The following is a 17,581-nucleotide window of genomic DNA, read 5'->3' as shown; positions in this document are numbered from 1 at the left end:
ATTTAAGATGTTTATATCGGGCAATAGGAATTTGCAGAAATAAAGGAAGCCAAGAGGTAGGAGTCCAGCTATAGATGTAACAGGTGTCTGGTTCTTTTCTGAAATAGGAGCACTGTTTCACAGTGGGCAGAGCGCTAAGAAGGCCACCAGAAACCCCAGCTCAGCCACTGACCTCCTAGGTGGTCCTGAGCAAGTCGTTGCTCTCTTGTTGCCTCTATTTCCTTGTCTGTAAAAGCAGATGATCACGTCGGCTCTGTTGTTAAAGTGCTTGCACTGGGGAATGTTCTTAGTACAATGTCATTAACTAATATAATTGATACATGGTATTACTGATGGGTATATCAGACCTAGACATGCAACAGCACTGATGGCATTGCCTTCTCTGATTCAGGCACCATGTTCCGCAAGAAGAAGAAGAAACGCCCAGAGATCTCGGCTCCGCAGAACTTTGAGCACCGTGTCCACACTTCATTTGACCCAAAGGAGGGCAAATTTGTGGGCCTGCCACCTCAATGGCAGAATATTCTAGACACGCTGCGGCGCCCCAAGCCGGTGGTAGAAGGTATCAGAGGAAGACTACTCTTGCCCCTGGGCTTTCCTGTTCCTTGGGGAGGCCCAAGCTGGGACAATGTTGCCATTGCCCCATATATATTTAAATGGGGCTAAGGGTGGGATCTGTGAGGAATTCAGTGGATAGCAGGATCTGGGCTTTGATAACACTGTCTTTTTTTGAGGCGATAGTAAATTCGTCAGAAATAAGGACAGTAGTACCCTTAACTGCAGTAGTGTCACTGTTCAAATAAACCAGCTGGCTGCCTGTCACTGTAACAAGGACCTGTGAAAGCTCCCGTGGTAGCTGACAGGGCCTAGGATGTGTTCAGCTGTTGTACAGGGAAGTGAAGAGGAGAATTTGTGGAGAGACCTGTTTTAGCAAGTTTGTCATTCTCGTGGGTGAGCAAATTTGGCTGGTAATTAAGTTGACAGGGAAGCCTGAGTGGGAGAGAGCGGGGTAGCGCTCACTCACTGTTCATGGATGGCTAAGGGAATGAGCGACAACAGGGAGCAGGACTAAATGAGGGTTTCGGCTTAGAAGGGTTTATACAGCAGCAGTTTAACAGAAAGTGGGACAGAGTAAACAGGAGAATGTCCTTAAAGCAAGTCCTTTCGTATGGAGGAACAAGCTAGTGATCTTTGTAGGTGGGTGAATTTAGCTGGCTGTCTTGCTTGGATGGCTGTTGGTAACGGCATCTGGAGACTGCGTGTTCATAAGTGACTGCAGGGACCTGCTGCGTGCAAAGAGGCAGAGTCACGATGACCTCTTGGAAAAGGAAATGAAAGATGGTGGCAGAATTACAGCGTTTAAAATCTGGCTAGCTTGTGGGAAGTTTTTGTTCCCAGTTAAAAAAACCCTACAGGGGCCTAAAAACTGAAAGGTAAGTTGTAAAATAGAGATGTTACTACTTGGATTTTAGGAGGGACATAAAAGAAGAGTTGTCTATCTGTTGAATGGATTTAGCTTTTTGTGTACAGATGCTCAAAACATGGGGACTAAACGTGACTACATCTTAGTATAATGCAAGTATTAATGCAAAATCAAACCTGCAATTTAAATGGCACATGAGGACCTTTGAGCAGAATGCTGATTTAGAAAGGAAAACCTTGCTTGGGAAGAAGAGGTAAAAGAAAAAGGGAGGAGGTATTGCCTTCTGGTTTATGGTGTCCTGAATGTGCTTTGAGGTTCAAAATGTAGTAGGAGATAGGACCACAATCCAGAGAAGAGCTAAAATGTGTAATAAGAGACCAACTTGGTTAGATCAGGAGCTCTCTAATGAGCTTAAACTGCAGGAGGATTGCTCAGAAGGGTGGAAACTAGGTCAAGTTATAAAGGGCAAATAGAAAAGAAATTTATGTAGGAACAAAACTGGAAGGCCAAGGCACAAAAAGAGATGCTATTCTCGAACATAAAGGGCACTAAGGAGACGTCGTAAGTACAGAGGAGGAGAAGGAGGGTGAAGGAAAGAATTTGTTCACTGCTCATTGTGGAAGAAAGTTCATAACAGATGACACTGAGAATTCTTAAATGTTTAATGATTTTTCTTCAGTCTTTATTGAAAAGGTTAACTGTGATCAGCGGGCTAACACAATTAACATGAGCATGAAGGGATAAGAACGCAGGCCAGAGTAAGAATGCGGACAGAAATGAGACTTCTTATCTAAGTTACATATTTTCAAGTCAGCTGGGCCTAATGAAATTCAAGGAATTGCAGATCGGTCAGAATAATTTCAATTCCCAGAAAGAGACTGGAACAAATAAGCAAGTAATCTATTTGCAACCACTTCTGAGGAGATAGCAGGGTAATAGCTAGCAGCCAGCATGGATTTATCAAGCACAAATCACGTCAAGCAACCCAATTGCCATCAATCACAGGGTATCAGGCTTTGGGTCAGGGAGAAATGATAGCTCTCCTATATCTTGACTTCAGTTAGGCTGTACCTATGGCATTCCCAGAGGAAACTGAGCAAGTTTTCTCAGGTATTAGGAAAAGTATATTCAAAAGAATAGCGTGAGGCATCACTGTCAAAACAGAAATGTGCATGAAGAGATTTACTGGAGTACGTCCTGAGTCTAGTACTGGTCACTGCTTTCCTCTATGACTTATTAAACCTGTAGATGGTAAAAGCTTGAAAGGAGGTGCAAACCTTTAAGAGAACAAGGAGAGAATACCCAACAGTATTTAAAAACTAGAGAAGAATCTTAAACTAATACTGGGGGTTTTGCCGCAGAAAGTCCAAGTGCAAATATTCTCTTAGACTGCATCGCATAGTTGATTATTTCTGGTAAACTTCATTTGAACAAATTCCTGTTCAATGATACCAATCAATAGTAAGATTTTTTTTTTTTTTAAGTGCTAATTGGCTCTATTAGGTGGAGCCCTTATACAGAGTCCTAGATTCATCTATCATAGTTTTTCCTTTTTTTGACGTGTACTGTGTGTAGGTTGTAAAAGGTCCCTTTGCTTCTTAAACTTGTAACTTCTAAATTTTGGTCAGTAAGGCATGATCTGTGTAGGAGCACTGTGTATAGATTTGGCTCAAATTTGGATGTTCCTTCATTAATCTGATGTTAGCTGCAAAGTACAGCAAACTCCCATCTTCTCCATCCTCTGGGGATAGGACTGACTTAATGGACTAGAAGTGCAACAGGACTGACCCGAGTTTAGTTTTAGGAAGTTTTTAACTAGGAGGAGAGGTGAGCACTGGAATGGATTTTCTAGATGCCATAGGATCTTCTCTTGGAGATTTCTTATTCTGAGAACATTAGACACAAGTCTTTATGGAATGACTTTTGTCCATCTACTTTGGACTAGCTGGCCTCTTAGATTTCTTCCAACTTTATTTTGAGTTATTCTTTTTCCTGCTTTGCAGAAACATTGACGCACCAGTGAGCATTGGAAGAGGGCCTCTTTCTCTCCCATCTGCCTGCGCAGGCATGAGCAAGGGTGTGCAGGCATCCTGCCGAGTGCTCTGCGACTTGGGGGTGTGCATATTACATCTGTCCCTCCTCAGACACGTTTATGAACGGGTGCTCTTAGCTGAGTGCGTTACTGAGGTGAACTGACACGTCTGGCATTTCCAATGGATTTGTCGGAATGGACAGAAGACTCTTCCCACCCCACTGACAGATTTCAGAGACTGGGTTTCTGACCATTTACTTTTGGTATTTTTTTTTTTCCCCCCTATCAAGTTTGGTGCAAAAGTGATGGAAACAGTTGGAGGAATTAGTGCCCTCAGCATGTTCTTCACTTGACAGCAGCTGGGGCCACGGAGGGAGATGGGTGCATGTGGTGAGGGAGGTGTATTGCTGCAGTAGGACTGGAGAGCGGAATTTCCTGCTGCAGGTGTGCAATAGTATGAGGCACATTGTCCTCTCTTCAGCTTGTTTGACAAAATCTTCTATTCTGCTGTTCATTCTCAGATGCTGAGCAAAGCGGGTGCTCATTTTGTGCACTGTGGTGGCATTCTGTTGAAATTACTGGAGCTGCTGTTTTGCACCAGCTAAATATTAGGCTCGGTGTAATTAATTCAGCATCTTTAGAAGATCCCTGGAGTTCAGTTAGCAAACAGGAGATTGCCATCACTCCAGGGAAGGATTTTCCTCAGGCGGAGATTCATGAAAGTGTAGGAGTGATCCTATGCTGTGAATTTCTGTGAAGAAATGAAACATTCTGGTTCCCAGCACTAAAAAAGCTTCTGTAAGCTTTTCAGTTCCAGAATAAACAAGGTAGAGCACTACATAATACACTTCAAGTGTCCTATGTGTTTAGTGCTGTTTCTTGTTTGGATGGAAGCCTTGTTCTTCATCATTTGCTTACAAGGCTGTTGAGCTGTTGTGACCCTTTGTTCATCATTTTTAATTATAATAGCTTGGCAGAACAGAGGAGGGATGCAGTGTTGGAACAGTGTGGTCTTCACTGGTCAGAATTAAGATGCATTAGCAAAAATCAGACTAAGGGAGGCTGATGACAACACTATTGAGAGAGCTACAGGGGAGAGATGAACCTTGTCTTGGAATAGCAAGGTGATTTTTGCAGATAGAGCTTAGGGCATGCCGTAACTTCTGAGAATTAATGCTCTCAGGAGCTTGTTGAGCCCAAGTTAGTGATGTAGCATAGCGCAATTTCAGTACAAGAGAGTCAGGAGTGCTAAAAACATCCCAGTTTTGCTACAATGTTGTCCTTCAGAATGTGAGCACAGCAGCAGAATTCACTGTTCTGGCTGAAAGCACTGCTGCCTCTGACAGAAGGATGTAACCCAAGGATTCTTTTTTTTTCTCTTTCCTTCAATAAAGGACAATTTAAAAAAAAAAAAAAAAGAAAAGACATAAAGAAACATTTCTCTTTTGCCCTGAGTAATCTTTGGCTAGACAAGCAAAGTCTAACCTTTGTCAAGATAAACTGAGCCTCAATTTTTACAATTCTTAACTTTTTCACCCCCTTCCCTATGTTTCACAGACTGTAGTGAGAGGCAGCACTGTGGAAGTGGAAGGCTATATCTCCGGGATACTCAACGACATCCAGAAGCTTTCTGCCATCAGTTCGAACACTCTAAGGGGAAGGAGCCCCACCAGCAGGAGGAGAGCTCAGTCCCTTGGGCTCCTGGGGGAAGACAGACCCCCAGACATGTATCTTCAGAGTCCTGAAGCAGACTGGGCAGACAAGTATGGAAACTACCTCAATTGCAATGGTGGGACCAAGGTGACCCGGAGGCAGACTATGTGGCCAGATTATAAACCCCGATTGGAAGGACAGTCTCATCCCAATGGTATGGTAATGAAAGCACAGTCCCTTGGGCCTTCGGAGTTCCAGGGCGCTGACAGCACCTGCCTCCAGCGTGCCTCTGGTTTGCAGCATATGCCAACTCTACCGGGGGAGAGCGAGAAGACAGGAAAAAGGAGCTCGGAAGAGTGCTGGCCTCAGCCTTGCCTCATACGACAAGCAAACTCCAGGCCCTCAGGGGAGGGCAGCCCTAGCTCCAAGTCAAGGGAGAACAGCTTGAAGAGGAGGCTGTTACGCAGCGTGTTCCCCTCGTCCAGTGGCTCCAACAAGTCAGGCCCTTCCCTGCAGATAAAGGTATAGTTATTCAGTATTTCTGAGTGAGCGCAATGTTGACTTTAGAGTTCCAGAGGTTACTTACACAGCTGAACAAATTTAATTGCAAACATCATGCAACCATCTGTTATTGTTATGATTAATGCAGGAATCAAAATAGTCCTGGACAGGGGAAATGTGTAGTTTGCCTAAGCTTCACAAAATATCCTGCTAGGCGTAGCTCAAAATGGCAGCCAGATCTACATGAGAAGGGCTTGTCAGTGGAGCTGTGCTTGCTGGGAAGTTGGTAGGGGGTGTACTCAGGTCTGCCTTTCTGTAGTAGTAAAGGCATAACTCAAGTGCCGTTACACTGGCATAAATGTGCTTTTGCCATTTGAGAAATTGCCGTTGTTTGCTTTAGTAACGTATTCTTTTGCCCGTGCAAAATAGAACCACCTCAGGAGAGCTTGTTGGTTATAGCTGTACCTGCCAACCTGCCTACAACAGGAATGTTTCCATCAGCACCCGTAGTACTGTCAAGCCGGAAACCTGACTGTTGGTTCTTGGTAAGGGTGGGACAGCTCATAGCTACATCTCCCCCAGGAAAGCTATTCTGAATGAATGACTCACTTCTTATTAAACTAGGAGAAAAATGCTGGTTCCTGTTACTGGGTAGGAAATGTAGCCCTTCAGGCCACTGCTTCTAATTCATCCCAGGCTAACCCAGCACTCCGTGTCCTCGCACGGCTGTTCGGGGGCTCCAAAGGCTGCGCTGGGCTGGTGCAAGGCTAGGCTAATTTCTAGCAGGTGTGGAGTCCCTGAACTCAGAGGAAGATGACGGGAACCACTGGCCCAACACAACTGACTGTTCTAAAGTGGATTGCAGGGTGGGGCTCTCTCCGACCCGCCTTGTTGGAGTTTGCATAAGGATCAGGCTCAAGGCTTTCAGACACAGCTTCTCCCTGCAGAGTCCCTTTCTGAGGGAGTAGGATTTTAAAGGAATAGAGTCCTCATGTAGCCCAAACTACACATGTTGCTGTCTCTGACTTTGGGCTGATCTATACTGGCTGGAGGCCCGTCCTTGAGTCCCCAGAAGAGCTGACCACTGCTTTCTTCTCTAGCAAGAGCGTCTTTGCTGCTCCTCAGCACTTTCACAGGGAGGAGCTGGGGTTATCGGTCAAATGGCGTATGCGCATGGATGTGCTTGGGTGTGTTCGAACTCGAGCTGCTTGTGAGAGGAGTAGGAAGGACCTTGAGGTTATCTAGTCCATCTCCCTGCCCCAGCGAAGGATCTGCGCCATCGCTGGCAATCGTTTATCTAAGCTGTTCTTAATGGCCTCCAATGATGAAAACCTTCGTCTCCTTCACAAATGGAGATGATGATGTGTAATTGTGATGTGTAAGAAATGCGCAATTGAAGTGGAAAGGGGAAATAACTGGCTGAAAATGGGGAGGTGGGTGCCTTGACAGGCTGCCGTAGTCACCATGGGAAGGTCGAGTGCTCTTTTCTTCCAGCCTAATATGGGGTGAAGGAGCGGGAGAACCAGTGACATCTCAAAATGTCCAGAGACTTAGAATGTGTACATGGGGGCTGCCAAATTACAGGAGCAGGAAAAAATACGTGCGGTTAAACAAACGTGTGTGAGCTTGCATGCATGTTGTGTGCCCTTTTGCATGCTCTTGGTTACATAAAACCTTTTTTTTTTTTTTTTTTCTTTCTCCTGAGACAAAACAAGAGTTGGGAAATAAATACTTGGCTGCCATGAGCATGTCTCAACAGGACTGCAGGGGTGGAGCTGGTAAATGAGGAGGAAGTCACTTCTGACAGGCAGTTTGTGTTTGCGCAATCCTGCACCCCGATGCCAGTAGCTACTAAATCATACTTGCAAGGCCTGTGTGTGCGTGAAAATGAGCTGTATGTGTGTTAGGCTTATGCAGATTTTACTGTTGACAGAAATCCTTGGTTAAAAACCAAAGCGCATAGAATTAAATTCTACACAATTATTTTCTGTCTGAGACAGACAAAATGAGTGTTCTTTTAAAAATCTCTCTATTGGCAGTTTTTGGTTCCCACACCCGTATTAATAACTTTATTAATAATCCGTCTGAATTGTGAGAGAGAAGAAGCTTGTTGCTTTGAAGTTTTTATTTTGCCCTATAATATAAATGATTGGTTTGCTTTTTCTGAAGTTGCTACTTTGCCAGATCCACTATTATTTTACATATAGCTAAGTATATAATGTATTTAATACCTAACCTGCTAGACATTGTTGAATTTAATTAGTCAGTGTTTCCGGGGTGAGTATCAGCACTTCAGGATTTATCCTTTTTGGGAGACCTATGCATAGTGCTAGCATGGGAATGTGTATCCTGAAGCCACGTTACCGCAAGCTGGGATCTTGCTCGATCTCATAAACTAAAGAGGGTTGGGCCTGCTTAGTAGTTGAGTGAGAGGTCTCCAAAAGCCTTGGATGCTTCGGGACAGAGCACTGCTAATCCCAATTTACTGTAGGTTGGTTCTGAGCCAGTAAGATGGCAAGGTGGCTCTGCACAGCCGAAGTGTCACGCTGGCCTCCCACGGCAGTCCTGGCTGACAGTGCTTTTCCCAAAACGGAGTGCTACCTCTGTGTCTGGTTGACAGGAATGCTCTGCAGGTACCAGTGGAAAGTGCAGAGAGAGTTTTTGGTAGGCAGAGCGTAATTACCCAAAGGGAATTAGGCCAAGACATCAAAGTGATTTACAGCTTTGGCATGAATCCTCTTTCCTTTTATATATAGGAAGATCAGAGGCACTGAGGGATAAAGCATTTTAAAATTCTCTGCAACACAGGTTGCCCCTGAGTTTTGGTGGCAAGGTTGGAATGCTTTTTAGCTGCTGGGTTTTTTTCTGTGGGTTTTGGGTTTGGTGGGGGGTTTTTTGGTGTTTGGTTTTTTTTTTTTTTTTTTTTTTTTTTGTTGTTCGTTTGTTTTTTAAAAGGTCCCTTTTAAACTGCCTCAGCTTGGAGGTCCTTAAAGCATAGCATCCATCCTGTAACTGGTTCTTGAAAATCTGCACCCATGGGGCTTCCTCTAGTCAGCCAGCCTATGTTGGGCAGACCCAGAGATTGGAACCTGGAGCTCCTGACTCCAGTCTGCTACAAAATGTGCTAAGCCAGGCGGCATAACAGGCAACTGATTCCTGACACTTCTTTAATCTAACCATCACTTTTTCTTTCTTCCACTTTCATATTTGTTCTTCTCAAAGCCTAATACTTTCTTTAGGCCCCAGCAGTGGGGTTCACCACGCAGCCCTGCAGCCAAAGCTCAGTCTCTTCCACCAGACCAGCCTGCATCCGATTTCCCTAGGATGACGTCAGAAGCTGGGACCCCCCAGAAATCACCAACAGTGGAAAAGGCAATTGCACTGCCACAGGGCAGGCCGTCGCCGGCAGGGTCTCCCAGGAACCGTCAGACTCAGACCAGTTCTAGCAACCTTCACCTTCCCCAGGACTCTTCCGTGAAAGGACAGCTAGCCAGTGAGGACCCGGTGGTTGTCACTCATGAGCAGTTCAAAGCTGCCCTTAGGATGGTGGTAGACCAGGGGGATCCCCGGACGTTGCTGGAGAATTACGTAAAGATTGGTGAAGGGTCCACTGGCATCGTCTGTATTGCTCGAGAGAAGCACTCAGGGCGGCAGGTGGCAGTGAAAATGATGGATCTGAGAAAGCAGCAGCGCCGGGAGCTCCTTTTTAATGAGGTGAGTAGAGTGACGAGAGGTGGGGTTCTGCTCTTCACCGTAAAGCCGTAGTAACAGTCGGTGTGGTAAAAAGAAGGGAAGAGCATGACACATCTTCCTTTTAACAGAATTATGCTAGTACCCAGAAGTACCAAATGACTGGGGGGCTGGAAGCTACTGTGTTGTACTCATAGGGTTGTGCGTGCTTGCTTTGTTGGGTAAGATTAAGTGGTGTTAGTGATTTTGTGGTGGTCAGTTGTCCACTGTGTTTTTACAGGTGGTGATAATGAGGGACTATCAACACGTCAATGTGGTGGAGATGTACAAGAGCTATCTCGTGGGAGAGGAGCTCTGGGTGCTGATGGAGTTCCTGCAGGGGGGAGCCCTCACAGACATTGTGTCTCAGATCAGGTACAGAGCAAAATCCGAAACACCAATGCTTGTGTTCCCACCTGATGGGCAAGAGCAGTAGAATGGAGATTTCTGGGAAGAACAGTTTCCCTCAGAGATCTCGTGATCATGGTGCCCTGAAACTATTATGCTTTATAACTATCATACGTTTGAAGTATGCGATAACACTTCTGATGTAGAAGGGACCTCATTTACAGTACTGATCCCTTTAGATACCCACTATTCATATACTTGATGACCTTCCCTGTAAAACACTGTACTCGTGAAAAGTATTATTTACTATATCTGTTGTATTCTGGCCAGGAAGCTCATTGAGTAAGTATTAAAGAGCATGCAGAAATAGTTTTCAGTGGTACAACCTTCATGAGGTTGAATTTGTGGCTAACTCCTCTGGAGAAGTGCAGCAGAGCCTTGAGATCTGGACTCCTTCCCAAATTTCATTGCCTGAAGATAGCAACTACTGGACACTGTCCTAAATTTGTTTTCTTATCCACACCACTTCATATTAATTAATGACCAAAGCATTCCTGTAGGGCAAAGAAGTTGTTCTCAAATGGTCTCTAGAGTCCCACTCACAAGGTGTTCTGGAGATGCAGTTATGATGATCGTGTCTTACCCATGACCCTGGAGCACCCTCCTCCTGCTTCCAAGCAGTCCTGTGAGGCTGCGAACTGATGCAGGGAATGCCAATGAAAGGATTGACCAGGAAAGTCTGTAGCATGAGCTTTCCTTTTTCCAAGATTCGGAATCTTAATTGGATTGCAATTAGGTAGTATTGCTAACTCTAATTGTATTTACTTTATTTAATCATAGTATACCTTTAATTGACTTACAGGCTTTGACTAGCCTTTACTGATCCTGTGGTGGATGTAAGGCATAGATCTCGCTCTGTTGGATTCTACGTTTTGGTTTTGCATCTGTGATAAAATAAGCACGTTGTCCTTTGTAGCCTCTACAACCCCAACTGTGAGGAGTGTCTTGGAGACACTTAGATGTCCAGGCCCTCCAGCATTGAGTTCAGAGGCAGATCTCAGGGTCTGAGAACCAAGGTTTCACTGTAAGTCATGTACCTGGCTCTTGTAGCTCCTGGCTTGTACTAGAACCCACAGAACTACAGCTAAAAAAAAATATTCTGAAGAGGTTTATGAGGCGTCTGTGTAGTTTATATCCACCAGTGAGATTGAATTCCACTGTGGGACCCCAGCCTGGATTTGAGTTATTTTACAAAGCCTTCCTTTGAACCTTTTAATGAATGCTTGTTTTTCCATAACTTTTTAACCATAACACTTATAAAAGTAAGCTGCAAGCCTTTATCAGTTTTTCACAGGAAGGAAAATACCCTCATTCCCCTCATTAAATGTTTGCTGAAGGTGATAACTGATTTGCATCTGCAGGAGTGAGCTAATCCTCCAGTAATCTGTTTTACACTATGCAGTCACTTGACTGAAACCAAATTCCATACATGACAAGCTGAAGGAATACCTCTTGTTAGAGCTCAGAAGCATGTCAGCTTTTCTTGCAGCTCATGCACTATGAAATGAAAAGCTCTGTTTCTAAATAGCTTAGGTTCTGTATGGGAGAAGTCCCCTCTCCCGTTAGAGGTTAAATCGTAATGGCAGAAGCAGCCCTCTGCCATCCTTCAGATATATTTGCCATCCACGTGGCACAGTGCAGCCATGACATGCAGGGTCCTGGTCAGATGGTCAGTTTGGTAGAGTAAGATAGGGAATACCAAACAAACAATGGAAGTATACATTTCTCAGCTGATGGTGCAACCTCCTTCATGAATGTGTAGAAATTCCTCTTATGCATGTAGGAGGTACCGGTGTGCTCTGCTCATCCTGCCTTCTGAGCGCTCTCTGCTCCTCAGCCTTACTTGCAGACCTGGATTTGACAAAGGTATCATTTCTATACCCTCAACTGAGAGTTGTTTGGAACAACTGCTAGAGCCAGGCTGAGAATTCAAAGTACTCAGATTGGGTACTTCAGCTACTCTTTGAAATACCTTGTAGCGTTGCTTAGTATAAATGTTAGAGAGCGCTCCTGGTTACGGGAGATAAATTTCATTTCTGGTGAGACCTCACCTGGAGTACTGCGTCCAGCTCTGGAGCCCTCAACACAAGAAGGACATGGAAGTGTTGGAGCGGGTCCAGAGGAGGGCCGCAAAAATGATCCGAGGGCTGGAGCACCTCTCCTATGAGGACAGGCTGAGGGAGTTGGGCTTGTTCAGCCTGGAGAAGAGAAGGCTGCGGGGAGACCTGATTGCGGCCTTTCAGTACTTAAAGGGAGCCTATAGGAAAGATGGGGAAAATCTTTTTAGTAGGGCCAGCAGCGACAAGACAAGGGGTAATGGTTTTAAACTAAACCAGGGTAGGTTTAGACTGGATATAAGGAAGAAGTTCTTTACACTGAGGGTGGTGAAACACTGGAACAGGTTGCCCAGAGAGGGGGTGGAGGCCCCATCCCTGGAAACATTCAAGGCCAGGTTGGATGGCGCTCTGAGCAACCTGATGTGGTTAGCGGTGTCCCTGTTCCTGCAGGGGGGTTGGACTAGATGACCTCTAGGGGGTCCCTTCCAACCCAAAACATTCTATGATTCTATGATTTCTACCGTTTTCCCTTATACTTTATCATGAAGGTTCTTGTGTTGGTATTCCAAACAACAATTGCTGCTAACGGTAAGGTTTTTGGTGCTCATACTCCATGTATGAGCACCACAGAGATTGCTGAAATTCAGGAATGTGTTCCCTGCTTGTAACCTGTGCTACCTTTGGTTGGGTGTAGGAGTATCTGAAATGTCCAGCTGCATGAAACCTGCAAAGCATCCCTATATTTTCTATCAAATTACATGTTTAAACGCTTTCTGGATAAAGTTGCACAACATGCCTTGTGAACAACAGCTTTACTATATTTGCTTAAAAAACAGCTGTCAAAACGGCTACTGTGGCACCTTGGCATGAAGAAGCAGTCTTGCCTAGCATAATTTCTTGAAACAGCACCTTGCAGAATGAATTTAGATACAAGATTTGAAATGCAATTTCTCTGTATTAGCCTTTTGAAAACTTAAAGTTGCTAACCATCCAAAAAAATGTTTTCAACAGTAAAAGGCAGTCATAGCAGAACGGTAAAAGTGAGATGATAACGGTCATGGGGAAACAAAACGTGTATCTGCAATTCAGCCTCAGAATTGCACGGTGCTTTTAAAGAGGGCCTGTGACTGAGCACTATCCACTGCCCAATACAGTGCACTTGAACTCCTCTGTCTTTAATTTTAGGCTAAATGAAGAGCAAATTGCAACGGTGTGTGAGTCAGTGCTGCAGGCTCTGTCGTACCTTCATTCTCAGGGGGTCATTCACCGAGACATTAAGAGCGACTCCATTCTTTTGACGCTGGATGGAAGGGTATGTTGCCTGTCTGCTGCTGCTGTAGCCTTAGTTTGGCTCCTTATTTCCTTCCTGTTCACACTCTTGTTTGTACCTCGTCCTCTTACTCCCTTTGTCGTGTTTGTCTTTGGTGTTTCCCTCCATGTTGTTTAAAAATTATTTTTAAGGATAGTGGTTTTTCTCTTCATACAGGTCAAACTCTCAGATTTTGGCTTCTGTGCTCAGATCAGTAAAGATGTACCTAAAAGAAAGTCCCTGGTAGGTACTCCCTACTGGATGGCTCCAGAAGTTATTGCAAGGATACCATACGCAACCGAGGTAAGGGACCACTTCCCTAACATCAGGAGAGGTAGCAAATAATATTCTGAAGTGTCACAGGAAAATAACTATTGGCTTTTCTAGGAAGAGCCTATAGAGTCTATTCAAAATATAAATACAACTATGACTACCGATTTGGTTGTGATGATATCAACATTTCCTAAAACAGTAGAAAAACAGGTGATTCTGCTTCTGGGAACAGGGCGTAAACTTCCTCTATTCTTATACCTGAAGCTTGGCATAGGCTTGTATCTGCTGCAGTGTGGACAGATGTTAGCAAGGAGCAGCCTGTGACTTGATATGGATCAGTAAATCAATCAAAGCCATAAAGGGAGGGGAGAAGAGGAGGGAAGGCACAGATGGGAGCTCTGAAATTCTGGGCAGGTGGCAGCAGACTGATGAGTTTTAGAATCATAGAATGTTTTGGGTTGGAAGGGACCCCTAGAGGTCATCTGTTTGTCTTTGGTGTTTCCCTCCATGTTGTTTAAAAATTATTTTTAAGGATAGTGGTTTTTCTCTTCATACAGGTCAAACTCTCAGATTTTGGCTTCTGTGCTCAGATCAGTAAAGATGTACCTAAAAGAAAGTCCCTGGTAGGTACTCCCTACTGGATGGCTCCAGAAGTTATTGCAAGGATACCATACGCAACCGAGGTAAGGGACCACTTCCCTAACATCAGGAGAGGTAGCAAATAATATTCTGAAGTGTCACAGGAAAATAACTATTGGCTTTTCTAGGAAGAGCCTATAGAGTCTATTCAAAATATAAATACAACTATGACTACCGATTTGGTTGTGATGATATCAACATTTCCTAAAACAGTAGAAAAACAGGTGATTCTGCTTCTTGGAACAGGGCGTAAACTTCCTCTATTCTTATACCTGAAGCTTGGCATAGGCTTGTATCTGCTGCAGTGTGGACAGATGTTAGCAAGGAGCAGCCTGTGACTTGATATGGATCAGTAAATCAATCAAAGCCATAAAGGGAGGGGAGAAGAGGAGGGAAGGCACAGATGGGAGCTCTGAAATTCTGGGCAGGTGGCAGCAGACTGATGAGTTTTAGAATCATAGAATGTTTTGGGTTGGAAGGGACCCCTAGAGGTCATCTAGTCCAACCCCCCCACAGGAGCAGGGACACCTTGCTTCTGCTACACCTGGTTGGTTGGCTGCTCTTTGCATGGTGCAACACCAGCGTGGCTCAGTTCTAGGTGGAAAGCTGTCTTGGTTAAACTGTGGTGAGGAGTCCAATAGCATCGAGGGGGTTAATGTTTTACTCTCTCTTGGTAGTGGTCATCGTGAGTGAGGTGTTGCAGTCTGTGAAAGCAACCTGTTGCTCTGAACTGTGTCTACTGATGTGACATTGGCTCCCACAGGTGGATATCTGGTCTCTGGGGATCATGGTGATAGAGATGGTGGATGGAGAACCCCCCTATTTTAGTGATTCTCCAGTCCAGGCTATGAAGAGGCTCCGTGACAGTCCTCCTCCCAAACTGAAAAACTTCCACAGGGTGAGCATACTGGCAAACACTCATAAACCTGATGATTATCACAGGGAAAACATCGTTATCAGCCGTTCCCGTAAAGCTGGCTGTGAAAGTGATCTTGCTAGGACATGTTTCTTGGGGAACGTCTTTGGCCCCGGTGCCTCAGTGGATGCAAGCTGCTGCTGACAGCTAGTGGCTGGTTTGGGAAATAGTCCTAATAATGAAAGGTCACTTGGGCATAAACCTGATAATGCAAATCAAAGCTGCTTCAGGAGGACACAACAGTTAATATCGTGCTGATGTTGATAAAGTAGCTCATCTTCAGAGGATCCTTGCTCTTCAGAGTTTCTAGCTTCGCAGTTTTTCAGGACTGCAAAGACTGCTTTATGGTCAGAGCAGGAGAGCTTGATGCAGACAGTAGCTCATGGAGACACTGCAGCTGCTTTCAAGATGAACTCAGCCTCATGGTTCCTTATGAAGAAGTAGCAGTGACATAAGAAATACAGCGATTACCTTTTAGTCACCACTTAGAGCAGCCTTCCTTTCATTTCAACCCAAGCCTCTGAGATCAAATAGCTTCTGCAGCATTCTGAGCTATTCGGCCTTTCCAATTAATCAGAATATCTGCAGCTGCTAAAACTGAATTATTTAACAGCGCAGACTGCTGAACTAACAGCACACTCTCAAACATCAACAGCTGCTCTTTCCTCTTTGCCTTTGCCATGCTAATTAAAATTTCAAGGTCACATTCTGGACCCAATGCTTGTATTCCTTAGGCAGTGTAAAGCCAGTTCTGGTCTGGATCGCACACCTAGCTTGGTGGGGTGACCCTACCATGGGCTGTGAAAGCCAGGGCCGTTTGTAGTCTTGCTCTTCTCTACTTCATCCTGGGAAGCAAACTGGCTTCCAGCAGACCTCCGGATTGCCAGGCCAGCACCGGCTGGACCCAGCCCTCCATTCTGATAACAGTTAAGGGCTCACAGGGGTCAATTACTGTACTACTGCGTGTGACAGGTTAAACCTCCGGATTGCCAGGCCAGCACCGGCTGGACCCTGCTCTCCATTCTCATAACAGTTAAGGGCTCACGGGGGTCAATTACTGTACTACTGCGTGCAACAGGTTAAAGGGGGGGTAAGCTGGGGTAAGCTCTGCTGCTTTTCCAAAGCATAACTAGATTTATTGACAGGGTGATAAAGGCTGGATCCTGGCACTCGTACTTAGCTGTGTCGTGCCTTCTCCCTCTAGCAATCACAGTGAAGTTGTTCAAAGTGCTCATGAAATAAGCAGTAGCTCAGTGTGAACAGTAGTTCGTGATCTACTTCTAAGTTAACCAGAGCTGAGAAAATGCCCCCAATCTACAATGGATGTAATTAGCAGCAGTAAAATAAATAAATATATACACCAGGTTCATTTTTTATTCAGTTTTAATGATGCAGAGGATTACCACCAGCAAGAGATTTGCAGTGCCTTTAAGTGGTTCGTGGGTCTGGCTGCTCAACAGGCTGTTAGGCGTCTTTCAAAGGACAAAGCTGCTGAGGCTGTTCAGGTTTTTGATACACTGGTCTGCAGTGTCTTAATCTTCTTGTATCAGCAACGTCCGGTTTCTGGACTCTCAAAACCTATTTGGGAATCCTATTTAAGCACTTTTTCCACAATCTGTGGCCAGCAAAGGAATGAATTGATCAACCCTTCACACCCAAAGTGCTGCACCTCTGTTAGCAGGAATTCTGTTGCATTTTCCAGCTGAAATGCAGAAAAGATTAAATAATGAAATGGGAAACAAAATTACCTTAGATGGCAGGACATGGCAGGCAGTCTTGTCTTAATTTGCTATGCCCCATTAAAAACAAAACAACGTGTGTAAATGTTCTGCCTACCGGTGACAGAAAGTTCCTACCCTCGTATGAAAGCATGCTATCTCATGTAACATTTCTGTGCCAAAACAGGGCCACAGAATTGAAATGTGCAGTATCCTTTTTAACCAAACCCGCCTCAACAACCTGCTGTCGCATGAACTGTTGCCTGGTTCCTTCACGGGGTTGACTTGGTTGGTTGCTTTTTCACAGACCTCCCCAGTTCTGAGAGACTTCTTGGAAAGGATGTTGACCCGGGATCCGCTAGAAAGAGCGACGGCACAAGAACTTCTGGATCACCCCTTTTTGCTCCAAACGGGACTTCCAGAGTGCCTGGTTCCCCTTATCCAACAATACAGAAAGCGTACCTCTACCTGCTGACTTTACATAAGGGGAAACGCTAGGAAAAAATGATGTTTATTTAAAAAAAAAAATAAAAAAAAATCAAGAGACCAGGCAGTCTCGTCCTGTGAATGGTGCTTGGAACCAGAGGATGAATGTGAATACTGTCCTTGCGTTCTCAGCCTTTTGCGGCTTCTCTTTTGCTGAAGACAATCAATACATACTAGATCCAAATAAGACCACGTATGTCTCAAGAATAATAAAGCAGGTGTTCCAGGACTTGCGGATCGCTTCTTCCGAAGAACGGCATTTTAAAGCAGAGTCTGAAGTTGCGTATCTGAATGTCTGCACGTTCCTGCAAACCTTGGCTGCTGACTATGGAACTGGAACAATATTTCCCAATTAGAAATGTGATCTTTGTTTTCTTAGTTGTACACTGGAGTCTTGAGCTGACTCAACTGTATGTTTTGGGGTGCAGACCCCTTTA

General features: G+C 44.8%; 1 protein-coding gene across 1 annotated transcript; it reads left to right on the top strand.

Annotated features, from left to right (window-relative positions):
* Positions 1–393: 393 nt before the first annotated feature.
* On the top strand, positions 394–17,133 carry PAK6 (p21 (RAC1) activated kinase 6). Its single transcript, XM_009644520.2, has 8 exons — positions 394–600; positions 5,013–5,630; positions 8,832–9,323; positions 9,580–9,713; positions 12,989–13,115; positions 13,290–13,415; positions 14,788–14,922; positions 16,966–17,133. The coding sequence occupies exons 1-8, from the start codon at positions 397–399 to the stop codon at positions 17,131–17,133; spliced, it is 2,004 nt and encodes a 667-aa protein (XP_009642815.1). The 5' UTR covers positions 394–396.
* The last annotated feature ends 448 nt before the right edge of the window (positions 17,134–17,581 follow it).

Source organism: Egretta garzetta, unplaced genomic scaffold (assembly GCF_000687185.1).
Source record: "Egretta garzetta isolate BGI_Z169 unplaced genomic scaffold, ASM68718v1 scaffold658, whole genome shotgun sequence".
NCBI classification, from domain to species: Eukaryota; Metazoa; Chordata; class Aves; order Pelecaniformes; family Ardeidae; genus Egretta; species Egretta garzetta.
Note: the sequence above shows the minus strand (reverse complement) of the source record. Positions and strands in the feature narration are given on the sequence as shown.